Source organism: Grammomys surdaster, unplaced genomic scaffold (assembly GCF_004785775.1).
Source record: "Grammomys surdaster isolate TR1022 unplaced genomic scaffold, NIH_TR_1.0 144, whole genome shotgun sequence".
Classification (NCBI taxonomy): Eukaryota; Metazoa; Chordata; class Mammalia; order Rodentia; family Muridae; genus Grammomys; species Grammomys surdaster.
The window spans coordinates 4427911-4451641 of record NW_021604602.1 but is presented as its reverse complement, the minus strand read 5'-3'; the positions used below and the strand labels follow the sequence as shown (position 1 = coordinate 4451641).

Sequence of the window (23731 nt, the reverse complement as noted above, 5' to 3'; positions counted from 1 at the left end):
GCTGGGAGCACCGGGGACAGTACTCAGTGCTGGGAGCACCGGGGACAGTACTCAGTGCTGGGAGCACCGGGGACAGTACTCAGTGCTAGGAGCACCGGGGAGCTGTGATGGTCCCACGGCCCCTAGAGCTTATCTGCTCTGTACATCTCAGGCTCACTTACTCTGCTGGCAGTAAGTTGCAGTTACAGGTTGCACTTAAATGTACTGCATGGTGGTACATGCCTTTCATCCCAGCACTTAGAAAGCAGAGGCAGGCAGATCTCTTTGCCTTTGAGGCCAGTGTGGTCTACACAGTGAGTTCCAGGCTAGCCAGGGCTAGCCACACAATGAGAGCCTGTCCAAAAACAAAACAAAAGAAAAAATAACTCCCCAAAACAACAAAACCACACTGCATCCCCGCAAAAACAGATGTCTAATTTATCTGACCCCATGGGCAATAGAGCATCTATCTCTTCTGTGTTTCTTTCTCTCTGTCTCTCTCTGTGTTTCTCTGTTGCTGTCTCTGTCTCTGTCTCTCTCTCTCTGTCCCCCTCCTCCCTTCCCTCCCCCTCTGTTTCTGCGTCTCTCTCTGTTTCTCTATGTGTGTGTGTTTCTCTCTTTCTTTCTCTGTCTCTCTCTCTCTGTCTCTCTCTCTCTCTCTCTCTCTGTCTCTCTCTCTCTCAAGGGCCATAAGCCTTATAGGCAACCCTGAACTACTGTTTTGGAGGACGCTCTATAAATAAATACCAGGCTCTGGCAGGGTAATATGTAAGTAGCAACATGCTTACAGTATGTCACGGGATGCACTACTAAAGGTGATAAAATGTCCAAACACAGGAAAAGAAATGAACTATGGCATATTTGAGTTAAAATAATGTATGCGTGTTGAGTACTAGTGCAGCCTTTAATCCCAACAGAAGCAGGAGGATCTCTGTAAGTTCAAGACCAACTGGGTCTACAGAGCGAGTCCAGGACAGCCAAAGCAACATAGAGAAGCACTGTCTTGAAATTAGAATATATATGTATTACTATGAAATTAGGTAAAGTGTTTACCGTCTGTCATAACACTGTAGCGCTGCGGCAAGGCAGCGCTGGGAAAGAAAGGAATGAGGCAGGAAAGACCAAAGATCTGAAGCTGAGCATAGAGAGCTCTCTCTCCAGTGTACCAAAGAGAACTACAGAAATTTCCAAAGGGAGTGTGTAGCATGTGCCCACCCACTGCCTGCCTGACTCCAATCAGTAAAGCATCCCAGTAGCGTACGCCTAAGAGTTACTGGGAGTTGTTTTCCGTCGTCTTACCTTGAAGGTTTTGTCCATGGAAGCAGAGAGAAGCATGTGGCTCTTACAAAAGACTGGACACCACTGAATGCTGTTAACTGGGCCCCTGTGGCCTCGCAGGTGGAAAAGCACTTTCTTGGGGACTGTAGTCTCTCTGAACTGACTGTTCAAGTATGGCTGGATGAACTCAGACACTGTGGGAGCCACGCAGCGTGGGGCCGGGGCACACCCTGCAGGGGATCCCAGGGGCTCTACATCTTTGTCCCCACCTGCTTCTAGACTCAGTGCTTGCAGCTGCCTCAGTCTCTTGGGGATATAGGGAAGTACACAGTCCTCACCCCTTTTCCTCTGAGAAGAGCTGGAATTTGCAGCGGTGCTTTCAGACTTGCTTTGATCATCAGAAGAAGGTCTGAGGGCATCCCAGGCAGGTTTTAGTGGCTTAAGGCAGGCAGCTGCTAGGGGCACATGGCCAACTGGAGCTCTGGTCATCCATAGAGAAGAACGAGGAGGCTCACTGGTGGAGAAGGTGGTATCAGGTTCCTTTGAGGGCCACTGTAGCCTCTGACTGGGACAAGACCCCGGGTCACTTCTCCAGAGCCGAGCCAGCGGCAGACGTCGCTTCCCTGGGTATTCATCAGGAGCGTCCCCTGAGTGCTGTGTCCCCTCTCTGGTCATGCCCACTGGGCTAGATGCAAACCCCATCCCAGAAGGTCTGCTCACACCAGAGGCGTCGTCACTCATCTGACCTGCAGTATCCCCACTTCTGGCAGGGTCAGCCTCGGACTCCGAGTCAGAGTCATCATATGCCACCAGTGAGGCCATACAGTCACACAAAGGGGACTTCCTAGAAGTAAACAAGATCAAGAGTCAGCAAATATGAATACGTGAAAATTTCTGCATTTCAGAGCAGGATGTCCCCTTGAAAGTCGAAAGACATCAAAGTCCACAAACACATAGAGAATAAAAAATGGATTTCAGATATTTCAACATAAAGAAATTATGTTTGGTGCAGGAGATGTAGCTCAGTGATTAACAGTATACACTGCTCCTCCAGAGGATCCAAAGTCAGTCCCCTGGCCTACCTCAGGCAACTCACAACCCCAGGTAGTCCTAGCTCCTGAGGAGCCAAGACCCTGTTCTGTCCTCCAGACGACCTTCACTCATACGGACATGCCCAGACACCAACAACATGTGCATGCACATAACTAAAAATAGAAAACATACCTTGTTAAAAAGGGAAAACTAAAAAGTATGTGCTGTTTGGGCCAGCAAGATGATTCAGTGGATTAAAGGTGCTTATCATCAAGCTTAAGTTTCATCCCTGGAACCTACATGGTGGAAAGAGAAAACCAACTCATGAAAACTGTCCCCAGACCTCAACATGTGTGCCTTGACATGCATACCATCACCCAGTCATACATACAAATAAAAGTATAAAAAAAAAAAAAAAAGGAAATGATATTCGGCGAGATACATACGATAACCCTGATTTAAACATTACATAATATATAAAAACCCAAGCAATAGTAAAAAATAAATGGATTTCCTATTAAGTAGACATAATTAGTTACGTGTGTGTGCGTGTGTGTGTGTGTGTGTTGAGACAGTGTTTCTCTGAATAGACCTGGCTGTCTTAGAACTTACTATGTAGGGCAGGATGACCTCAAACTCATCAAGATCCATCTGCCTCTGCCTCATGAGTGCTGGGATCAAAGACATGGGCCGCCACTACCTGGCTTTACACATAAGTTTTTCAATGGAAACCTCTGTAGTGCTGGGGCTAAAGCTTGCTGACAGAACTCTTGCTAACACATGCAAGGGTCTGGGTTTGCCCCTCAGCACTGCAAAGCAGAAGAGAAGAAGAAAGAGAAGGTAGAAAAAAAATCAAGAGGACAACAACAACGAGCTAGGTATGGTAGTACGCGTGAAGCTGAGGCAGGAGGATTATGATTTTGAGGCCACCCTGGGATACACAGCAAGACCCTGTCTTTAAAAATAAACAACTTCAGCCTGGTGGTGGTGGTGTACATCTATAATCCCAGCACTCAGGAGGCAGAGGCAGGTGTATCTCTGAGTTCAAGGCCAGTCTGATCTGCAGAGTGAGTTCCAGGACAACTAGGACTACACAGAGAAACTATCTTGAAAAAAAAATTAAAACAAAACAAAAACACAACAACAGAGCATCCACCTGGCATGCACAAAGCCCAGGGTCGGGTCCTAAGGCCCCGGTCTACCCAACTGTGCAAGAGCAGTTCTAACCATGGCATCCAAGTTTGTTTGTTTCACTCCAAACGCATAGGTTCACGCAGTACTGAATTAACTTTTAAAATTTTTTCCTGGAATTCTGAGCATTCACAAACTTCAATCAGCTAGTTCTAGGTAAGAAGTGCTTTGGTCTAGAACTCAGTATTTTAATTCGGTGACAAGAACAGCACAGTAAGGACAGACAGGAAGAAAATAAGGGTGCTAAGCACATCACAGCCAGCAGAGGGCAGAGTGGGACAGTATGCAAGCCTGGGCCATGAACCAGCTAGCCCTGCTTCTTTTTCTTCCTTTTTTTTTTTTTTATACTTGTGTGTTTGCTGTGTGAGTGCCTGTGGGGATGTGCAAATCTGTGCTCCTACATACAAGGAGGCCAGAATATGAAACCCTGTGCCATTTACCCTGTGCCGTTTTGCTTTCCGTCTATTGGAAGTGTGGTCTCTCTGTCTCTGACCTCATAAGGGCCGGGTTACAAGAAAGTGTGTAATGGCTTGTTACATGGGTGCTGGGATCTGAACTTTGGTTTTCATTATTTCTTTTCTTTTTTTTTTTTTTTTGGTTTTTTGAGACAGGGTTTCTCTGTGTAGCCCTGGCTGTCCTGGAACTCACTCTGTAGATCAGCCTGGCCTCGAACTCAGAAATCTGCCTGCCTCTGCCTCCCAAGTGCTGGGATTAAAGCCGTGCGCCACCACCGCCCGGGGGTTTTCATAATTTCAAAGCAGGTGCCTTTAGCAGATGAGCCTCTCTAGCCCCATTCTGTCCAGACAAGAACTCACTATGTAAGCCAAGCTGGGCTTAGTCCACGGTCTTCCTACCTCAGTCTTCCGAGTGCTGGGATTGCAAGTATATACCACAAGTCCAAGTCACACACTGGACTTCAACATCCCACTCAAAGCCTATCCCCTAATGGCACTATTCACCTAAGAACCCTATTGCCATACAAGTCCACTCATCATCCAAGGCCTGTAGTCATCATTCCCACCAACAACTGAATCCAGGCGGGTAACAATGTCCGCACTTAGAGTCATCTTCTAAAAAGAACTTCTAAAACCAGCTCCAACCAAAGTAAGATCCCACTGGCAACTAACTACACACAGATCGAGCCACTCTCTGTAAATAATGTGATCTCTACATATTCAGCAGGGATCTGAGGCCAATCTCCTGGTCCCTCAAATGGAACCCGTCGGATTCCCACCACCACACTATTATATAGAGCTCAGTCACAGCCTGGATTTTCAGCTATGTGGTTATCTGCAGGGTAGACTCACAAAAGAGGCCTGTAGCAGATCTGTGGACAGCGCGGCCCATCAGGGCATAGAAAATGAATGACAGCAAGAGACTGTATCACACATAGATTTCATTCACTCACTCAACATCTGCCACAGGAGACAAAACTGTAAATGATGCCCTTCATTCGGCACACTCACGAGCCTTAGGAAGACAAACACATCCCCCACTCCACTTGTGAGCCAGAAGATGTCACGGACATGTGAACTCAAAAGGAAAAGGGTATGGGGCAGCGGGGCCCAAGACGACATCTTTTTATGGAGCTCAGACAGGCCTCAGAGATTACACCAGTGTGACACTCTGGAGAGGCTGAGGGAACCAAGGTGATCACAATACTGAGACTAAAACAGAACCAATGCCAACTAAGAGGAGTCAAGGGTGACTCGAGAAAACATGAAGGGAGAAGGCTGAGAGGGACGCACTTAGTTTAAGAAATGATGGCTACTACTTTGTATCCAAGTCTAAAAACTGCCAGGGGAGAAGGGGGTTGTGGTAAACCAAGAGCAAGAGGCTAATGAGGAAAAGAGTACTGAGGACTTTAGAAGAATACTAAAAAGGTTAAAGAGAGCACGGATACGTGGCGCAGGGTGTCCTGTGTGTTTTGTTCACTGTCCAAGAACCCTCAATCTAGTTGTATTTGTAGACTGCAAGCTGATAGGACAGGGAGCTGAGGAAGTTAAGAAAGCCAGAATTTTCCCGTTCAACAGGTACTATGTTAGGCACTATGATGGATCTGATCTGGACAGAAATTAAAGCACTGATCTTGGCCCAGGGCCACGGATACATGATGGGAAACAAACAAACAGACACAGGTTTCGATGGATGAAGAAGTTAGCCAAGTTGTCAGCACTAATGGGTAAAGAGTTCAGAGCACAACACTCTACGGATGAACGGGAAGAAAAGGAAAGCGAGCGGCGAACTGAGCCCAGTGCTAAGAGGCGGGAAGCACGCGGCCGCCAGGTCCCGGCCCCCTCCCGCCCGAGCCCGCCGCTCACCACACACACGGAAGCGCTTGGTACACCCCTACAGCGGTCCGGCCAGCACTCGGGCCGCCCAGTAGTGTTCCACCACGACGCTGGGAACCTCAGCCAATCAGAGATGGGATTTGCCCTGCCCCTGGCTGGACAGCCAATGGCGGCATGCCAGGACCGGAAGTTGTTCCAGCCGGCTGGGGTTTCCAGGGACGCCCAGGAAGTACCGGTGGCTGAACCAGTGGTGCTGACTGGTGGGGCCGAACAGGGGCCGCCGGTAAGTGAGGAGAGGTTGGTCACTGCGCCGGGAGCGAGGGAGGGATGCCGAGGTGGCGCCGGGGCCTTGGGCTGTCGCCGGGGCGCCGAGCTCTGAGCGTCCAGCTTGGAGCCGGACTCTGTTCTCTCGGCACCGGCACCACGAGGGACCGGGAGGCTGCGGCGGCGCCGCCCACCCAGCCTGTCACGGTTTCCCACCTCCTGGGCTTTGCCCCGTAGGATAGCCATCAGTCCCCTCCACGAAGTGTTTGTAAAGCTCCTGGTGCCGGTTTCGTAGATGAGGAATAGCGTAGCAGAGAAGGAACGCTACTTGCCCACGGTTTCATAGCAAGCTTATGCCCAACGTTAAAAGCCGATGCTCCCTGACCTCGGAGTCCCTATCTTTTCGCTGCAGTGCATCACTTCAGAGCAGTACTGCCTCAGGGAATGTACACGGTGATCTGCCCGGCCCATTCGTCCCTACCCTACAGACAATTTGAATGATGCTGTGGGTGTGGGGCTAGGAAAGGGTGAGGAGGTCATACGGAGGTCAACCTGAAGAAAGAGACAGCTGATGCAATGGCAAGTAGCTCAGGGCTCTTGAGAGTTTGATTGGCCCTCAACCTCCTCCTCCCACAGCCCAACTAACTAGCCACTGGCTGGACTTGCTCATGAAGAAAACTGGTCAAGTGGCTAAAATGTTTCTGAGAACCTGAGTGATTTCTAGGAAACCTTGCAATAAGTGAAACTGAAAGGGTGTAGCAGAGCAGGAAAGAAAAACAGTAGACTCTAGAAAAAAAAGAAAGAAAGAAAGAAACTGGAAGAGGAAAAAGGGGAGTATTAAAGACCTCCACCCTGGCTGGACAGTCTCATCTGCTTACCTGTCCAGTGTGATCAGGGCTCTTGGATTCCACAGCTAGGGTACGTATTGCCTTCTTGGCTAGGCTTGCAGCTTGTTTTCGGTTGTCCCAGTGGTTTGGTTTTACCCACCTTATGTGAAAGCGTTGAAGACTTGAGAAGGGCATGTGTCAGGTTTGGGATGTGGTGCATTTATTTCAGATAGTTGACTCAAGTTCAGGTGATGCCCTAGTTGTGAGGAGTAGATGCAGTGGGTGCCCAGTGACCTGTTTGCATTCAGAGCTTGCTCTGCAGCATCTTCAAAGCTCCGGCTGACTTGGCCTCCTTAAGTGGTCAGTGTCTGAATACATTGGCGTTCTCATTGTGACAACTGAGTCTGTAACGTCTGTCTTTGTAAATTAGTATCTTTCTCTTCTAAGGTAGTGTTCATGGGGCTCAGCTTGTAGTTCAATTGTTAAAAGGCTTACTTGGCATGCTCCAGGCTCTGGGTTCCATCCCCAATGCCTTAAATTGGGAAAATAATCTTTCATGAACTAGACCATCATCTATCCCCAAGTTTAGGAGTGGAAAGAACTGCTTGCTCTAAAGGGGTTTTGTCTGTGATCATGTCAGTCTGAAGCTATTGTTATGTACTCTTTGAGACTACAGTCCCAAGGGATCTAGAAAGTTTCCTAGACCACTCTCTTTCCGAGCTGCCCCTAAAATCTTGCTGCCTTCCTCCCTCAGGCTGCAGAGTCTGTGGCTCTTCCCTGTGATGGTTTCCTTATGGTCCAAATCCTTCTCGTTCCGATTTGCTCACACTACAATGTGCCTGTTTCTTTACGAGCCTACTGTGTCATCTAAAACAATGCTATTTCTCCAAATGCGCCATAGATGAAAGGGCCTGCAAAGGGGAATTACAGGCGGAGGAGCCTGTGTAGCTTTCTCATCAGAGGCCTACTGTGGTTGCTCTGGATTAGGGTATTTGACTTTTTACAATCCCAGGACTTTTGTTAGGGGGATAATAGAGAACTTCCTGGTTATAACCTCTTTCTTTTTTCCATATTGTATTAGTAGTTGGATAAATAGCATTTCCTTGATAAAGAGACAGCTTCTCATCTGGAGTTGATGTGGTAAGTCCTTGAGACAGTGGTCTTTAACCTGTTGGCATCTTGGACTCCTTCATAAAGATGGTAAACTTGAGCACTTCTTACACCCTTGTACAGCCAACAAATATGCAAATATTGATATACTCAAGAACTCCTAGCTAGACACCTCTGAAGTTAAGCTTCATTCTAAAGGTTAGCAACCAAAAATAGAGGAAGATGGGGAGAGTTCTTCACTCTTCACACAGTTGAGGTAAGTGTGTAACTGCGTGGAGTAAGGAGGGTGCTAGCTCTATTTTCTTTGCTTCAACCATTCCTAGAATATTCACTCAAGAAACTGCCTTTCGGGGGTTGGGGACTTAGCTCAGTGGCAGAGCACTTGCCTAGCAAGTGCAAGGCCCTGGGTTCAGTCCTCAGCTCTAAAAATCAAAACAAAAAAAAAAAAAGAAATTTTCTTTTACTCTCTTGGTTTTCCTCACTCTCTCCCTCATGCACTTACACATACAAACACACACACACACAAGATTTAAACAGTGGCCATGCATGAGTGACCAGGAAAACAGATTTCATCTGTTTCTGTCTGATTTAGTTTCTATACATCGTCCAAGTCAGACTTCTAATACTTGAAGAGATAGGTGCTCCCCTACAACGTGGATCCTGATTGCAGATCCAGTTTCCTAGCGGATTACATCCGCTCCCCTCCCTGTTACAGTGGAAAGGGACTAGCTGTCCCAAGCTCACTCTCGAGTTCTCCCTGGCACTTGTTCTAGACGTTGAGTGCATATCTGGCCACAGCTGACTGCAGTCTTTGCAGAGCCCCACATTTGTGGAGAAGTAGGGTAAACAAAGGCAAGTCCAGAGGTAACCAGAACAAGACAGATGTTACAGTGGGCAAAGAAATTAGAGGTCTAAGACCTAGAGGAGACCCAAGGCAGTCTTCTGGTTCTTCCCACATCTCAGAGGGTATGGCTCGGTGCCAGAGCATCAAACCAGAGATAGCCTTAGGTCCTGACTGACTCATCCATCAACTAAAGCAAACACTGTTATTTTTATGTTTGCTGGGATGGAGGAGGGTTTTTTTTCGGGGCGGGGGAGGGTGTCACGACAGGGTCTTACTATATAACCCAAGGCTGATATTGAACCCACTAACTCTCTGTAGCCCAGGCTAGCCCAAAGTTTACCAGTCCCTCTGTTCAGCTAGAATTAGAGGTATATACCAACCACCATGCCCAGCTAAAACCTACACTTACAAAGAAGATATAAAAGAACAGCCTAGAGGAAGAGGTTGAGCTTACTGATTTAGGAGAGTCATTCATAGTAGAAACTAGAAATATATGCTGGTTTACACCCTCACTAATTACAATTCTACCAGCTCAATGGCAGAGGAAGTGCTACAACAAAGTAGGACAGGAATGTCCCAGGGTTCCAGGGCTGCAGTGGCTGGGAATGACTGTGAAAAGCTGAGGTAGACTCTGAAAGATAGCAGAGACCAAACAAAGGAGGGGGAGAGATCCTAGACAGGAGGAAGAAGAGCAGGACTCTGAGAGCCTACGACTGAGATGGACTCTGACACCAGAGCCTGACTTCTCTGGATCTGAACGTCAGGCAGATTCTTGTGGCTTTCCTGAGCTAACAGCATGTACAGTTGCAGCTTGCTCTTCCGAGACACTGGGAAATCTGCTTAACCCTTTGTGTCTAGAAGTCATTTCTATTGCATTCATTTCTCTCATCTGATCCAAGCAAACATGCCCATAGAAAATCTGCAGGGACTGGGAGTGTCCTTACTCCCTGGCTTCCCCCTGTCCTCCCCGCTGCTCGGCCATGAGGCCTTGCTCTCCAAGTCAGAGATTCCTTTCTGGGAATCCGGTGAGATGATTCTCAGTGACTGCTGACCCATCCTTGGATATTGGAGTTCATTGACTTGTATGAAAATGGTGGCATTGAACAAATGTAACCAGTGGATAAACACAAACAGATGGCATCTCCACTGTGCATCTGACTGAGAGGCAGGTAGTGAGGGACAGCGGCTGAGACCACCCGAGCTTTTGTCCTCCAGTTGAAAGTTTCCATCCTGCAGGGAAGCTTGTATAACATAGGATGTTGTCAGGGAGGTGGCCCAACAGTATGTGCTGTGAGGGAGGGAAAGGTCCTGTACTGCAGTGGGGAAGCTCATTAAACTCAGAAAGTAAACAACTAACTAGCTTCAGGAAATCCCTGAAATTAACCAGATTCTTTGGGTTCCTCCCTCCCCTCAAGCATACATGAGCAGTAAAGACAGCTGAGAGAGACTCTCAGAGGAACCCAGCTGCCCAGAAAGGGCTCAGATCACCCTAGCTGCCTTCAGGCTCTGTGGTACTGTCCAGGTGACTAGCTTTCATGAGCCATCACCCATGCTGGAGTGGACCTAGGTGATACAGCTGCCTTTGAGTCATCTACCCAGGAAAACTCATTGGTTCAAAATGGGGTAAGGGGCCAGAAGGGCACAGCACTCACTGGCTCACCACTTTGGACTTCGGTGGTATGATTAATTGGGTCTGTTTGCAGAAGTGAGGAGATAGATTCTGGTGAGGGTCAGGTGACTTGATACATAGAGGAACTCAGACCAACGTGCCAGGTCACAGTGCTCAGTTACTGGTCCAGCACAGGCTACGGCTCCTCCTCTAACTCCTCCTTTACTGCTCATGTAAGTCAGGTAAAGCTGAGTTAGGTAGATCCCTAGAGCCCTCACTCTCTAACCCGGGAATAACAAGACTGGAAGTGCACTTGTATCTTGCTTACAGTTGTACTGTGTCCCTGCATCAGTTTTTTCTCGTTTATTTCTGTAACAGCCCTTGAGGTAAGTTTAAAAGTTCCAAGAGTTACCATTTTATCAATAAGAAAGTGACTGTCCCAGCAGGACTCCAGGTGGCCCGGTCCCCACCCTTTCCAGTGTCAATAGTGATAGTGACTGACAGAAGGTGCAGACACACTTTCCCAGCTTCCGAAAGGCAGCTCACAGGATGACGAGGTGCATGGTCTGCGTGCTCTAGAACTCAAAACAGGAGGACCTTGTCCACCTGGACTTGCTATGAGAGGACAACATTTGGCCAACTAGAGAGAGGCCATGTGGTATTGTGTGTTCTTTATGACTGCAAAAGCCTGAGAGTTTGTTCCCAAGGCACTGAAAATAAAGAACAAATAAGACTTCGCAAAGTGTCTGTTGGTCTAGTGAATGTAGCCTTACTAAAGTGTGTTTGTATTCCAAGCAAACATGAGTTCCTCTCTTCTGGGCACTAGATGGGAAGAAACATCACCCTGTGCCAACTTACTGTTTACAAGAATGCACTCCTGTGCTGGCCTCAAGTTAGTACTTCCCACTAACGCCTTTAGCTCTCGTTGCCAGCGCTGATGCTGCGTTATCATGATCCCCAGATTTCCCTTCTCTTTCCCACTTAATGTTGTGTTGCCTGTTCTCTGTTACAGCTCAGGTACCATGCTTTTCTGAAAGAAAGGCTGAGTGCCATAAAGAAAGCAGAGCTGTAGAAGAGTGCTCATGGCTCCCACCCTCATCTCCTGTCTCATCTTCTCCACAGAGTCTGTCTCAACTGCTGAACACACGTCACCAGCCAGCTGCAGGCCTAGGTCCTAGAAGATGGCAGACATGCCCAGTGGCGAGCCCTGCACCTCTCCACTGGAGCTCTTCAACAGCATAGCCACGCAAGGGGAGCTTGTCCGGTCCCTCAAAGCTGGAAACGCACCAAAAGTAGGTGACTTGTCGGGCTCCCCAAAACACACGCCTGAGCCTCCACTCCTGCACAGCTGTCTTGGTCTAGTCTGCTAAGTTCAGTGCCATTCCTGTCCCTGTGCTTCAGAGGCCTTTGTACAGTAGGGAGCTGCTCCCAGATCCTCGAAGGTGCCAGATCCATGGGTGCCCAAGTCCCTCACATGCAGTAGTCTAGGATTCACGTGTGATCTGCCCTATACTTTATGCCATCTTAGTATTGTGTATTTTCTATGTAAACAGTTTGATGCCCTGGGTTTTTTGTTTGGTTACTTTGTTGGTTAGTTGGTTTGGGGTTTTTTGTTGTTGTTTTTGTTTTTTGGCTGGTTGGTTGGTTGGTTGGTTGGTTAGTTGGTTTGGGTTTTTTGTTGTTTTTGTTTTTTGGTTGGTTGGTTTGGGTTTTTTTGTTTGTTTGGTTGGTTGGTTAGTTGGTTTGGGTTTTTTGTTGTTGTTTTTGTTTTCTGGTTGGTTGGTTGGCTGGCTGGGTTTGGGTTTGTCTTGTTTTTGTTGCTATACTATATCTGTAGAGGATATAGTAGTTGACTTTTTTGTCTGTTGCTATGACAAAATGCAGGACAAAAGCAACTCAAGGAAGAGAGTGTGTTTGGCTCACAGTTTAAGGTTAGTTCTTCATGACAGGGAGAGCACAGAGACAGGACTGGGAGGCAGCGGGTCACATGGGGTCACTGTTAGGAGCTGGAGATGAATGTGCATGCCCGGCTCTCTCCATGGAATGATGCCACCTGCATTTAGGGTGTGTCTTCCCACCTTAGTTGACAGTGAGTAAAGTGACGAGATGGCATGTGTCCATCCTCAGTGCAGATGAAGAACCTCTTTGTGTTTAGTGGCTCCTGTCCTGTGTTAGTTGACCCAAAGGATACAGAACCCAGAGCTACAGACCCCAACTGCCCTAGTGTCTTCCAGCCTCTTCTCCTCAGCTCTGATCATGCAGACGCTTTCTTTCAGCTCTTACTGTTGTGCTTCAGCTCTTAAGGTTTGTACTTGGGCATGCCTACTATGTCCCTCCTTTCTCTGTTTCAAGTCGGGGCTTTGGCAGAGGCCGTGAGGGATTCCTGCTTTCATGCACACTTCCCCTCCTCCAGCTGCCGCGATATGTCACAGTTCTAGTCAGGGCATTATTAGTACAGACATTATTACACTATGTCAACACATAGACAGCTGAACCATCAACTAAAGCATGAGCCCTTTTCCTTCCCTTCCCACCTTCTGTTTTCTCTGGGGTTAATGTTTGCCTTAATTTCTGTTTGCCTGGCCTTTTCCGTATTCTTCATAATGCCGACAGGCACCACATTAACACAAAGACACCAAGGTCTGATAGGTTGGGAACACAGTCAACCTTGTGTTTGTGGTTAAGTTACTTTTGTATAGTTTGAGCTTTTGTTTCCTGTTGGGTGGGAGATGTTTGTTTCATTTTGGACAGTGGAACACTGCCATGCTAAGGTAGCTTTCTGCCACTGTCCTGGCTACTTTTCTCATTTCTGTCCAGATAGCTGACCCAAAACACCAGCTTCAGAAAGGAAGAGTTTCTTTTATCTCACAGTTTGAGGGTCTATTCCCTCATGGTGTCAGATACATCTGTATGATACCCCAACCCGAGGGATGGTATTACCCACATTCTAAGTGGATTGTCCCTCACCTGACAAACCACTGTGAAAACATCTTGACAGACACAACCGTCAGTGTCACCTGGGTGATTCCAAATCCAATCAAGGTGACAATAAGAGTTAACTATCACAGCCTCAAGACCAGGTATCCATTCCTGGTATGTGTATACAGTATACTTTTTATCATTAAAATTCTATCCCCACTTACTAAATAATAGCAAGATCTGTGCCGTAAGATCTGTACCTTGACAGAAGCCCCCTATACCTCATGTTTATCCAGTCTCTTGACTGCATCAAAGCTCACATCAGTCAAGTAGTGGGCCTGTCCCATCTAGATTAGTGCGCTGTTGCTGTTGCTGCCGAGTGACACATTCCTCAGACTCTGTACCCACCACTAAGCAGTGTAGGCTATCACGGCTCTTCTCTGGCTGTTGAATCTCAACACACGGCAGCTACTATGCAAAGATAACTTCTTGAGCACTCTTGTAGGACCTCTGCCAATTTACCTTCCCTAAGGTTTGATTGACAGCTAAGCTGGGTGTGGAGTTCTGAGATGGAGGCAGCTTTCCCTTAGAATTCTGTTGTTTTATTTTGTCTGTCATGGAATCTCAATGTAGCCCAGCCTGGCCTCAGCCTGCTATAGGCAAGGATACCTGTGAACTTCTGATCTTCCTGCCTCTGCCTCCTGGTTGTTACACTAGAGTGATGGGAAGCCACACTCCACTTCCCTTGGAATGCAGTCCCTGTGGCTCAGTCACCATTGTCTGTCAGTGCATTTCGTAGTCCTCACTAGGGACATTGGAGTCCTTTCTTTTCTAGAGCTCTGACATTCCAGGGATAGGACCAATACTCCTTGCAAACTTTAATTCTCAGAAGTTACACTGTTCCCTTGATCTGTTTGGTACTCTATCTTCTGTTTTTCGGTCAGAAACCTCTCTCCTGGCTTTCGTATTTCTTGCTGCTACTTTCCACTTCTTTCTGTTCTTTGAGGACTGTCTCTTCACCCTAACCCCCTGCTGTCCTCCGTTTCTCCTGTCATAAACTCCCAAGTGTCCCTGTGGCCATGCCCCTTAGCTCCCTGAGCTGGTGATGCTGGTGCTCCTGGTGCCCTCTGCCCTTCCTGCCCCGAGTCTCCAGGTGAGTTTCTTCCTCCTTCTCTTTTCCCCTCACAGGCATCGCAGATGTGTGCTATAGCTTGCCGTCTGCTCAAGCTCTTGGAGACAACTGTCAGCTGTCCACATTGTGAGGAGATCTTAGCCATGCACAACCCCTTTCCTAGATAGCCGTGGGACTTGTTTTGGTTGAGGAATCTTTGTGTTCAGAGTATTAACTTCCTTTCTTGGAAATCATATTCTCTGTGATCGGCTATCTAGGGAGTGAGTGGCTGGGCTTTATATACTTCCCACTGTTTATGTATAGCAGTCTCTGGTCTACGTACCACTCTCTTCTTCCCAGGGAAACTTTTGGATGGAATGGGGCCCCAGACATGAACTGAACTGTTTCCTGAACAGATCTGGCTGGCTTTCCTGTTATTGCCTGTATGTTATTACTCCATCCCTGATGCCTGGGTCTCTGGTAGTCCGTGGTGTCAAGTGGGCTCACTGCCTTCCCAACCAGCTCTTCTCAGCTTTTCTTTTTCTCATGACTCTCAGTCTGTCAGTTGCCCCTGAACTTCCCACCTTCTGGTTCCTGTAGCTGCCGTCCTGCTCCTGTTTTTTTTGTCTTCTGGGATTGTCCTTTTAAGGAGCTTGCTAATAGTGGGTCTTAGGAGCTGTCAGTCTGCATCTTTAATGGCAGCAAAGGCACTTCATGCTTGTTTGCTGCTTCCACTCGTACGTCTCTATGCCTCCTCCTCTGCCTTCCATCTAGCAGTCTTCTCAGAAGTCTGTTTTGTTACCAGATGGTGCTGCCCACCTCACATTCAGCCCAGGAGCTTTCATTGGTCGTTAATCTGAGCAAACTATTACTTCTTAAAGGAAATAAGTGGTGTAGAGAGAAAGTCATGTCCAAATACCTGACTATCCAGAACTCACCATGTGGGCTCAGTGAATTGGACTAAATGGTTTTCAGACAAAACCTAAGATAAATAAAAGACCCAAGAATCGATCATTTCTCTGTAAGCCTACTTTGGAGGCTAACAGTGGCATTTCTATCAGTTTAACATTAAATTTGAATAACACTGTAATGTTTTTAATTAGTACTCCCTTTTTTTTCCATCCTCATTCTGAGACAGGGTCTCACTGCCCCTGGCAGGTCTAGAACACACAGAGACTCACCTGCCTCTGTCTCCCGATACCATTAGAACACTGGCTTTTAAGTTGAGTCTCTGTGTCCTGGCCCACCCTACACTGAGATAGGAAACAGGTCAGGCAGGTCTGTTCATTGCTTCTTTTCTGGGCTACAGAAGTTCCCTGAGCAGAGACGAGGTTAACTGTTTCCTCCTTTCAGAATCCGATCAGATAGAGTAGAAATTGTCAACAGTCAGTGATGAAAAGATTCCACTTGCTATGTATTTCAGAGCAAGGCAAGTCTGCTCACAGATAATTCTGCAGATGAAACTTGTTAAACATTTATTTTCTTTCCAGTGCTGAGCCTAGGACTGCTGAGACAGCAGAGCAGCTGTCCAGTGAAGGCATCTTCTCTCTTGTGTGAGCTATAGACATGGAGTTATTGATTGCATGAGGTAAAGTCATTTTGATAACAAATTCTAGATACTTTTATTTTTGAAGCACTGTTAACTACAGAATCCTAGCTCCCCTTAGCTGGGGTATTGTACCAGTGAACAACTCTCTAAATGAGGTTAGAGTTAATGGTAGTTCTTCCCCAGGAAGCCCAGTGTGTAGTACATACTGCTATAAGTATAAACTGCGTTAATATGTGTGTTTCCCTAGGCAAGCAAATTAGACTGTGTCGTCTCAGTGGTCTAATACAGCTATGGCAATTACCAGCTTGAGCTTGAGGCCACAGCAGGATTTGATCGCCTTAATTAGGCCTGTTCTTTGATGTTTCTGGGGTGGCCACTGTGAGCACCTAGAAAAGAGGGGTCTTCAGTAAGTTTCCAAAGTGCCCAGGAATACAGCTTACAATTGCTTCTGCTACTACTGTTTCCTTTTCTCTTTTTATTTCTTTTTCAAAAAATAAAGTCTTGTGTACCCAGACTGGCCTCCAACTTTGGATATAGCCCGGAATGACCTAGAACTCCTGATCCTCCTGCCTACACCTCCCAACTGCTGGGGTTGCAGGAGTCATAAGCATGGAGACACTAGAAATAGCCTGGTAACTAGCTAGAAAGATGGCTCAGCAGTTAGGAGCCTTTGCTTCTCAACAGAGGAACTAACTGGGTTTGGTTCTCAGCCCCCAATGGCAACTCACTCCAATACTAGGAGACCTAGTGGCCTCTATTGGCCTCCACAGGCACATATGGCACATATATACATACATACATACATACATACATACATACATACATACACACACACTCATACACATCAAATAAAAATACATCTTAAAAAGCAATAGCTTCATTAGACTCCATCATCCAGTGATGCCCCGTCTCTGAGCGTCTCTCGGTGTACACGTTCCCTTGATGAGACTCTGTCATCCAGTGGTGTCCCTGTCTCTGAGTGTCCCTCGGTGTATGCTTCCTCTGACCTTCACCTGCTTTCATGACATGTCTTTGAGTTGCCATCACGACTCCTCTGGCCTCTTTGGTTGTGTCTGTAACTTTTCATCCTCACCTGTGCAGAATGTACCATGGTGCAAGATGCACTCTGAGCTCCATTAAAGAAGCTGTCACACGCACACCTTGTCTTAAACAATAGTGCATTCCGTGGCACAGCTACTGCCCTATGTGGTTCTGTTCATGATCTGTAGCACTAGAGTATCAAACAAATGTTAAATATACCGGAGCCCAGTTTTCTGCCTGTTCAGGACGACTCCCTGGCTCTCAGACTCCTCAGCAAGCACTTGTCAAGATTGTAGAACTACACACGGTGACAGCAGGTGTGTGAACGTCCTGCCACAGTGCCTGCCACCTGACTAACCAGCAAACCTTCTGCAGACCTTGGCCTTTGAGCATTTGAGCATTCACCTTGTTTTCCCTTTAGGATGAGATTGACTCTGCAGTAAAGATGTTGTTATCATTAAAAATGAACTATAAGGCCACCATGGGGGAAGAATACAAAGCTGGCTGCCCTCCTGGAAATCCAACTGCTGGGAGTAATAGTGACCCAGATGCCACAAAAGCCAGCGAGGATATTTTGGATCCGTGGACAGTGCGGACAAGCAGTGCAAAAGGCGTCGACTATGACAAGCTCATTGGTGAGTCGTCTGCTGCCTCCCTCGCAGCCCCTCAGTGTCTAGTCGTGGCTGCGGTGCCCTCCTCATTGGCATGTCTAAGTATGTGTGCTCTTGCAAACTTGTGTGCATTTTTAATTGGCACAGGAATTGTGAATGGTTTTAGGACAGGATGATTATCCATCTATGCGTACCCTGGATAATGACCACATCAGGATATTTAACGTATCTATCACCAACAGTGGTTCTATTTCAAGTTCTCTCTGGTAGCTGTTGTGAAATACACAATACATTATTGTTGATGGCATCCGTTGCACTGTTGGTGACCCATCAGAATCCACTAATCTCACCGTGACAGCCTTTCCCCATTCCCTCTCCCTGCCTTGTACTCTCCCTTAGGTCCCACATAGGATGAGGTCCTCTAGTATTTGATCTTCTATAACTGCTGATCTGGTTTGTCCTTGGGGGTTCACTCTATTGTTGTAGATAACAGAATTCTACTTCCATTCATAGTTAAGTTGTACTGTGTGGTGTGTGTGTGTGTGTGTGTGTGTGTGTGTCTGTATACACCTCACATTTTCTTTGTTCAGAGACACATAGGTAGAGTCCCCCTTGTGAATAGTGCTGCCATCAATAGAAATTAAGATATTTCTTTAAACATACTAATTTCAGCATCATATATATATGATATTTTTAAATTTTGAGTGATTTCTAAGTAAAAGGGTTCAATATGAAGAAACAAATAGATCCTGGGTTGTATGTTGTAGTCCCAAAGGACTATTTTAAAATTAGATAACAATAAGCCAAACATGGCGGCTCGTACCTGTTGTCTTGAGATTAGGAGTGGAGGCAAGAGGGTCAGAAGTTCAAAGTCATCCTCAGCCACATAGTTGAGTGACAGCCTGGGACACATCGATTGTCCCGAGAGACCACAGTTTTAAAGGATACAAAATGACAGATTTCAAAATCATGACCTGAAGCAAGCAACCTGGTAGGGAACGGAGACACCCATCCTCCAAGGCACTTGCTGTCCTTGATTGTCCTTGACAATGGTCAAGGACGAAACCACTGAGGTGTTTATGTCTCCATCAAAACTACTTCAATAACCTAAAAAAAAGACTGTCACTGAGGGGAGAGTCTCTTCAGAACCAACATGAGTCTAAGTCAGCAGTTTAAGAAATGTGGGAATTGTGGCTGTTACCAGTATAAGCTACACCCTAAGGAGTGTAAGTGGGGTGTGTGTGTGTGTGTGTGTGTGTGTGTGTGTGTGTGTGTGTGAACTGACAGCCACACTGCTTTCTGGGTGTGTTCCCATCACAGTGTAGACTCAGGCAAACAGCACTATAGTATGTGGTTTACCCCTGTTTTGCTGATCAGGGTCTCAGCTATTTTGCTACAAAGGGAAAGGACCTTTGTGTGAGGGTAAGCATTACAGCCCAGGGCCTAAAGAGACTAGGGTCATTGAGACAGGTTACTAAGTCTTCTGCATCTAAGAAAGTCATCTCTTCTGTTTCCTGATTTTTTTTTTCAGTTCAGTTTGGAAGCAGCAAAATTGACAAAGAGCTGATAAACCGAATAGAACGGGCCACCGGCCAAAGACCACACCGCTTCCTGCGCCGGGGCGTCTTCTTCTCCCACCGGTCAGGACCCTTCCTCTGCTCTGGGTTCATAGAACGGGGGGTGCTGGGGAGGCCTGGTACCCTGGGCAAAGTGAGGCTCACTGTGGAATCACCTCATCCCTTCACCTGCAACTCCTCAGCTTTCTTGGTGAGCTTCACTGGTGGAGGTCATTCTTGGCAGGTGAAGTGCAGTCAGAGTCCATGCTGTAACTTATAAAGGTCGTGAGAGCCGGGGGGTGTTGAGTCCAGCTTGAGTACTTCCCACACACGATAAGCAGTAGGCTTCCTGAAGTGACCCACACTCTTTCTCCCCCTCATGAGTGACATCAAGAGACATTTACAGCAGAGCCCTTGGGACAGAGTATCCCTGCCCCGACCATAAATTCTGTGCAGATAACATCAAGAAGGGCAAGTTCTAGAAGACTCCTTGCCTCTTCCTCCCACAGACTGCTTCTCCTCAGCTCAGTTCATGGAACTAACGACCTGAAGTCGGGGTGTTCTGTTCTATTTGTGCTTCAAGGAGCACTCAGGAAAGAGCATTCCCACCCAGACACTTCGCAGCCTGTCTGCAGAGGGCTCTGAGCCCTGCTCAGCCCACACTAGACAAAATAGAATCAATATTTCTCTTAATTGAAATTGAATGTTGGGCCAGTGAGATGGGTCAGCAGGTAAAGAAAGGTGCCTACTGACAAGCCAGACAACCTGAGCTGTTCCTAAGTAGAACCCATATAGGGAAGGAGAGAAGAACAGACTCCCTCAGAATATCCTTTGATAGTCATATACACTCCATGGTGTGACTACACATACAGAGAAACACAAACAAATCAATGAATGTAATTTAAAAAGTTGTGGCCAGGTGTGGTAACACATACCCTTAATCCTAGCACTCAGGAGGCAGAGGCAGGGATTCACTGTGAATTTGAGGCCAGCCTGGTCTACATTGAGTTTCAGGATAGCCAGAGTGTGTGCGTGCGGGGGTGGGGAGATTGAGAGCTTGCTAGGAGGACAGCAAGGAAAGGCATCTGCTTCTGCTTCTGAACCTAACAACCTGAGTGCAGTCCCCAGGTCCCACACAGTGTGAGGAAAGAACCAATTCCCAAATGTTCTCTGACCTCCACACATGCAAGAGCACACACTCATACACAAAACAAATTACTTAATTAAATGTGATAAAAACTTTTTGTAGCCGGGCGGTGGTGGCGCACGTCTTTAATCCCAGCACTTGGGAGGCAGAGGCAGGTGGATTTCTGAGTTCGAGGCCAGCCTGGTCTACAGAGTGAGTTCCAGGACAGCCAGGATTATACAGAAAAACCCTGTCTCGAAAAACCAAACCAAACCAAAAAAAAAAAAAAAAATTTGTAAAGAAATTGAATTGATATATCATAGAATTTGACTTTTTAAACTGTACTCTTCAGTGGTTCCGTGTTTGCAAGTGTCTAATAACAGAGGTGATTATCCCCAGCAGAGAGTCCTCCCTGTCCACAGTCACTCCGTTTCTCCCTCCCCAGACTGAGTGTTGGCCACACCTGCAGTCCCCCCACACTGAGGAGGTAGAAGCAGGAGGAGCAGAAGTTCAGGGTCATCCAGGACCACATAGACAAGTCAGGGCCAGCCTGGGAAACTGAAGACCCTGTCTCCAAAATAGAAAGAGAGCAAATCCAGCAAATTCTGACATAAAATATATATCCCAATTCCATTCTTTTTCAAGATTATTTTAGCTCCTTGCACTTCCATGTGAATTTTAAAATCAGCCTTTTCTTTTCTACAAGAAGTGCCTCTGGGATTTTAACAGAGGTTTGTCAATGCAAAACATAGCTCTCACCCTTCAAAGAATAAGATAATTTATTCTGGAGCCAAATATGAGTGACCATAGCCCAGGGATATATTTATTCCAGAAATACCATAGTGTTCCAGTGTGATAACAACTTCAGAACAAAAGAAAGCCATGACTGGGGTGCAGGAGGGACACCCAGGCCTTAGGCCTCAGGTGCTGTCTGATGGCACTCCTGGCTTTGGGGCTGGTAGCAGCTCTGACGGTCGCTTAGAACATTCCAAAAGCATTACCTGATAGTCACAGAGTTGTCCAGTCACACACTAAGGTAGGCAGTGACTGGCTACTCAAGAAGCTAACATGGCCATAGTGTTCTAATCCACCTGCATGCCCCACCATGCCTGGCCAACCTGCAGAGTCTTGAGCACAGGCAGAGCTTTCTCCTGGGTTTAGTGTACCTGGTATTCCAGATCTGTTAGCTAGTTTGGTGAATATTGGGATCTTAAAATACTGTTGGGTTTTTGGGTTTGGGTTTGTGTATTGAGACGTGGTCTGACTGTAGCCCTAGCTGGCCTAGAACTGTTGCTGTTGTTTGTGCCGAGGCAGTTTCTGGGCTGGCCTGGAACTCCCAGTCCTGCTAGGAGTACAGCACACCCAGCTTCCCAGACTTGCCTTGTGGAGTTTTCTGATTGATAACTTACTCTTTTTGATTGTGAAAACACCATGCAGATGTTCTGCTGTTCTCCTAGTTCATTATTGTATGCATGTGTGTGTGATGTGTTTGTTTAGCCACTGCATGTAGCTACCATAGGACAGCATGTGTGCATGTGTGTATGATGTGTTTGTTTAGCCACTGCATGTAGCCACCATAGGACAGCTTGTAGGACTTGATTCTCTCCCAAGAACCCAACTCAGGTCCTCAGGCTTAAAGCAAACCTTTTTGCCCTGAGCCATCCCATGGCATTGTTGATCTTACAGCCTCTAACATCTTAGAGCACTGGCTGCCCTGCCCCCATGTTCTTATGTAATAGCTCAGGAAGGCATTACACATTCTGGAGTTGAGAGACAGAAACCATTACCTAGCGTTACCTATGAGACTGGGGGTGAAATGGCATCTACAAGCTCATCTCTAACAAGGCCCTTTTGGAAAGGGATGCATAAGATGGCCTTGGCCGAGGGCCTGGCCTAGTGAACGGATGATATGCCCTCTGGCCACATGAAAAGCAACTCAGGGCATGGCTTTTCTCTGTTCCATGTGCCCATTCAAAATAACTGGGTGGAGCTGGGTGTGGTAGCTTCAGCCCAGGAATCAAGAGGCCCCAAAGGCAGGCAGATGGGACCACCCTGGTCTATATAACAAGTTTCAGGACAGCCAGGGCTACATAGTGAGACCCAGTCTCAGAAATAAAATAAAATAAAATAAAATAAAATAAAATAAAATAAAATAAAATAAAATTGGGTGAGTTTGGACAGTTCCAGCCCTGTGCTGGACATGTGTTAGCACCTGGAGAGGAGGCAGGAGTGGGATTCCCAGGCTACTCTAAGCTACACAACAAGAACCTGACTCAGAAAACCAGGAAACAAGAAAGGGATGCATGCCTCTAATCCTGGCACTTAGGAGGTAGAACACAGGCAAATTAGGGGTTCAAGGATATCTTTCACTACACAGTGAGTTCAAGGCCGAGCTGAGCTAAATGAGACCCTTCCTATTAAAACACACTCACTCACTCAACACTCACACTCAATGTGCAAAGCATACAGTATATACAAGCCAGAAACCAGCCTTTTGCCCTAGATCATGAAAGAGGATACCACCAGAATGGTTTTTGTCTGTTCATTTCTTTTTTTTTTTTTTATTTTTTTTTTATTTTCGAGACAGGGTCTCTCTGTAGTCCTGGCTGTCCTGGAACTCATTTTGTAGACCAGGCTGGCCTCGAACTCAGAAATCCGCCTCCCTCTGCCTCCCAAGTGCTGGGATTAAAGACGTGCACCACCACCACCTGGCTGTTCATTTCTTTTTTGAGGCCGGTTATCATAGCTCAGGCTGACCTATCTCATTATGTAGCTGAAGCTCTCCCTGAACTGCTGACCCTTCTGCCTGTAACCTAGAGTACCACTTCTGGCTACACAACACTGTTATTTAGACTACTTTATCCAGGCCTCTGGGAAAAGGGGATTTATTATTCTTTGTCTGCAGCACCTCTGCTCACAGACAGCATGCTCACTCCCAGCCTGTGGTTGGTTTCAGACACAGAAACATACATACACTTAAGTAAAAACAAAGTTTAAAAAAGAAAGAAGGCTGGGCATAGTGGTGCATGCCTTTAATCCCAGCAGTCAGGAGGCAGGGGCAGGGGGATCTCTGAGTTTGAGGCCAGCCTGGTCTACAGAGTGAGTTCCAGGACAGCAAGAGCTTCACTGTGAGTCCCTGTCAAAAAAAGAAAAACAGAAAGAGAACACAAATTCCAGGGCAGGGAGATGGCTTAGTGCACTCTGTGAGAGCACGAGGAGCATGAGGACCTGAGCTCGGCCTCTGGAACCCTGTAACAAACCAGGTGTGATAATATGTGCTAGGGAGACCCAGAAAGGCAGATCCCCAGCTCACGGTCAGCCAGCCTGAAGAGACCCTGTCCCAAAGTAGCTCCTAAGAAACAACACCTGAAGTTATCCTACGCACACACACAC

The 23731-nt window shown here is 47.0% G+C and overlaps 2 protein-coding genes across 3 annotated transcripts in view; one reads left to right on the top strand and one right to left on the bottom strand.

Annotated features, from left to right (window-relative positions):
- The window catches only part of Wdr25 (WD repeat domain 25), a 134909-nt gene extending 129086 nt beyond the window's left edge, over positions 1-5823 (bottom strand). Inside the window, exons 1-2 of the mRNA XM_028764496.1 lie at positions 5802-5823; positions 1279-2101 (exon numbers count right to left, since the gene is read on the bottom strand). Of these exons, the coding sequence (XP_028620329.1) occupies positions 1279-2079 (801 nt within the window). The 5' untranslated portion in view covers positions 2080-2101; positions 5802-5823. The remainder of the gene's footprint in view (positions 1-1278; positions 2102-5801) is intronic.
- Positions 5824-5986: 163 nt separating this feature from the next.
- Positions 5987-23731, top strand: part of Wars (tryptophanyl-tRNA synthetase) — a 34820-nt gene continuing 17075 nt past the window's right edge. Inside the window, exons 1-4 of one of the 2 annotated variants that reach the window (XM_028764426.1) lie at positions 5987-6054; positions 11548-11717; positions 17467-17680; positions 19188-19296. In XM_028764426.1, the coding sequence (XP_028620259.1) occupies positions 11607-11717; positions 17467-17680; positions 19188-19296 (434 nt within the window). In that variant the 5' untranslated portion in view covers positions 5987-6054; positions 11548-11606. Of the gene's footprint in view, positions 6055-11547; positions 11718-15972; positions 16044-17466; positions 17681-19187; positions 19297-23731 lie in introns of those variants that run through there. The other variant, XM_028764427.1, reaches the window with a different exon arrangement.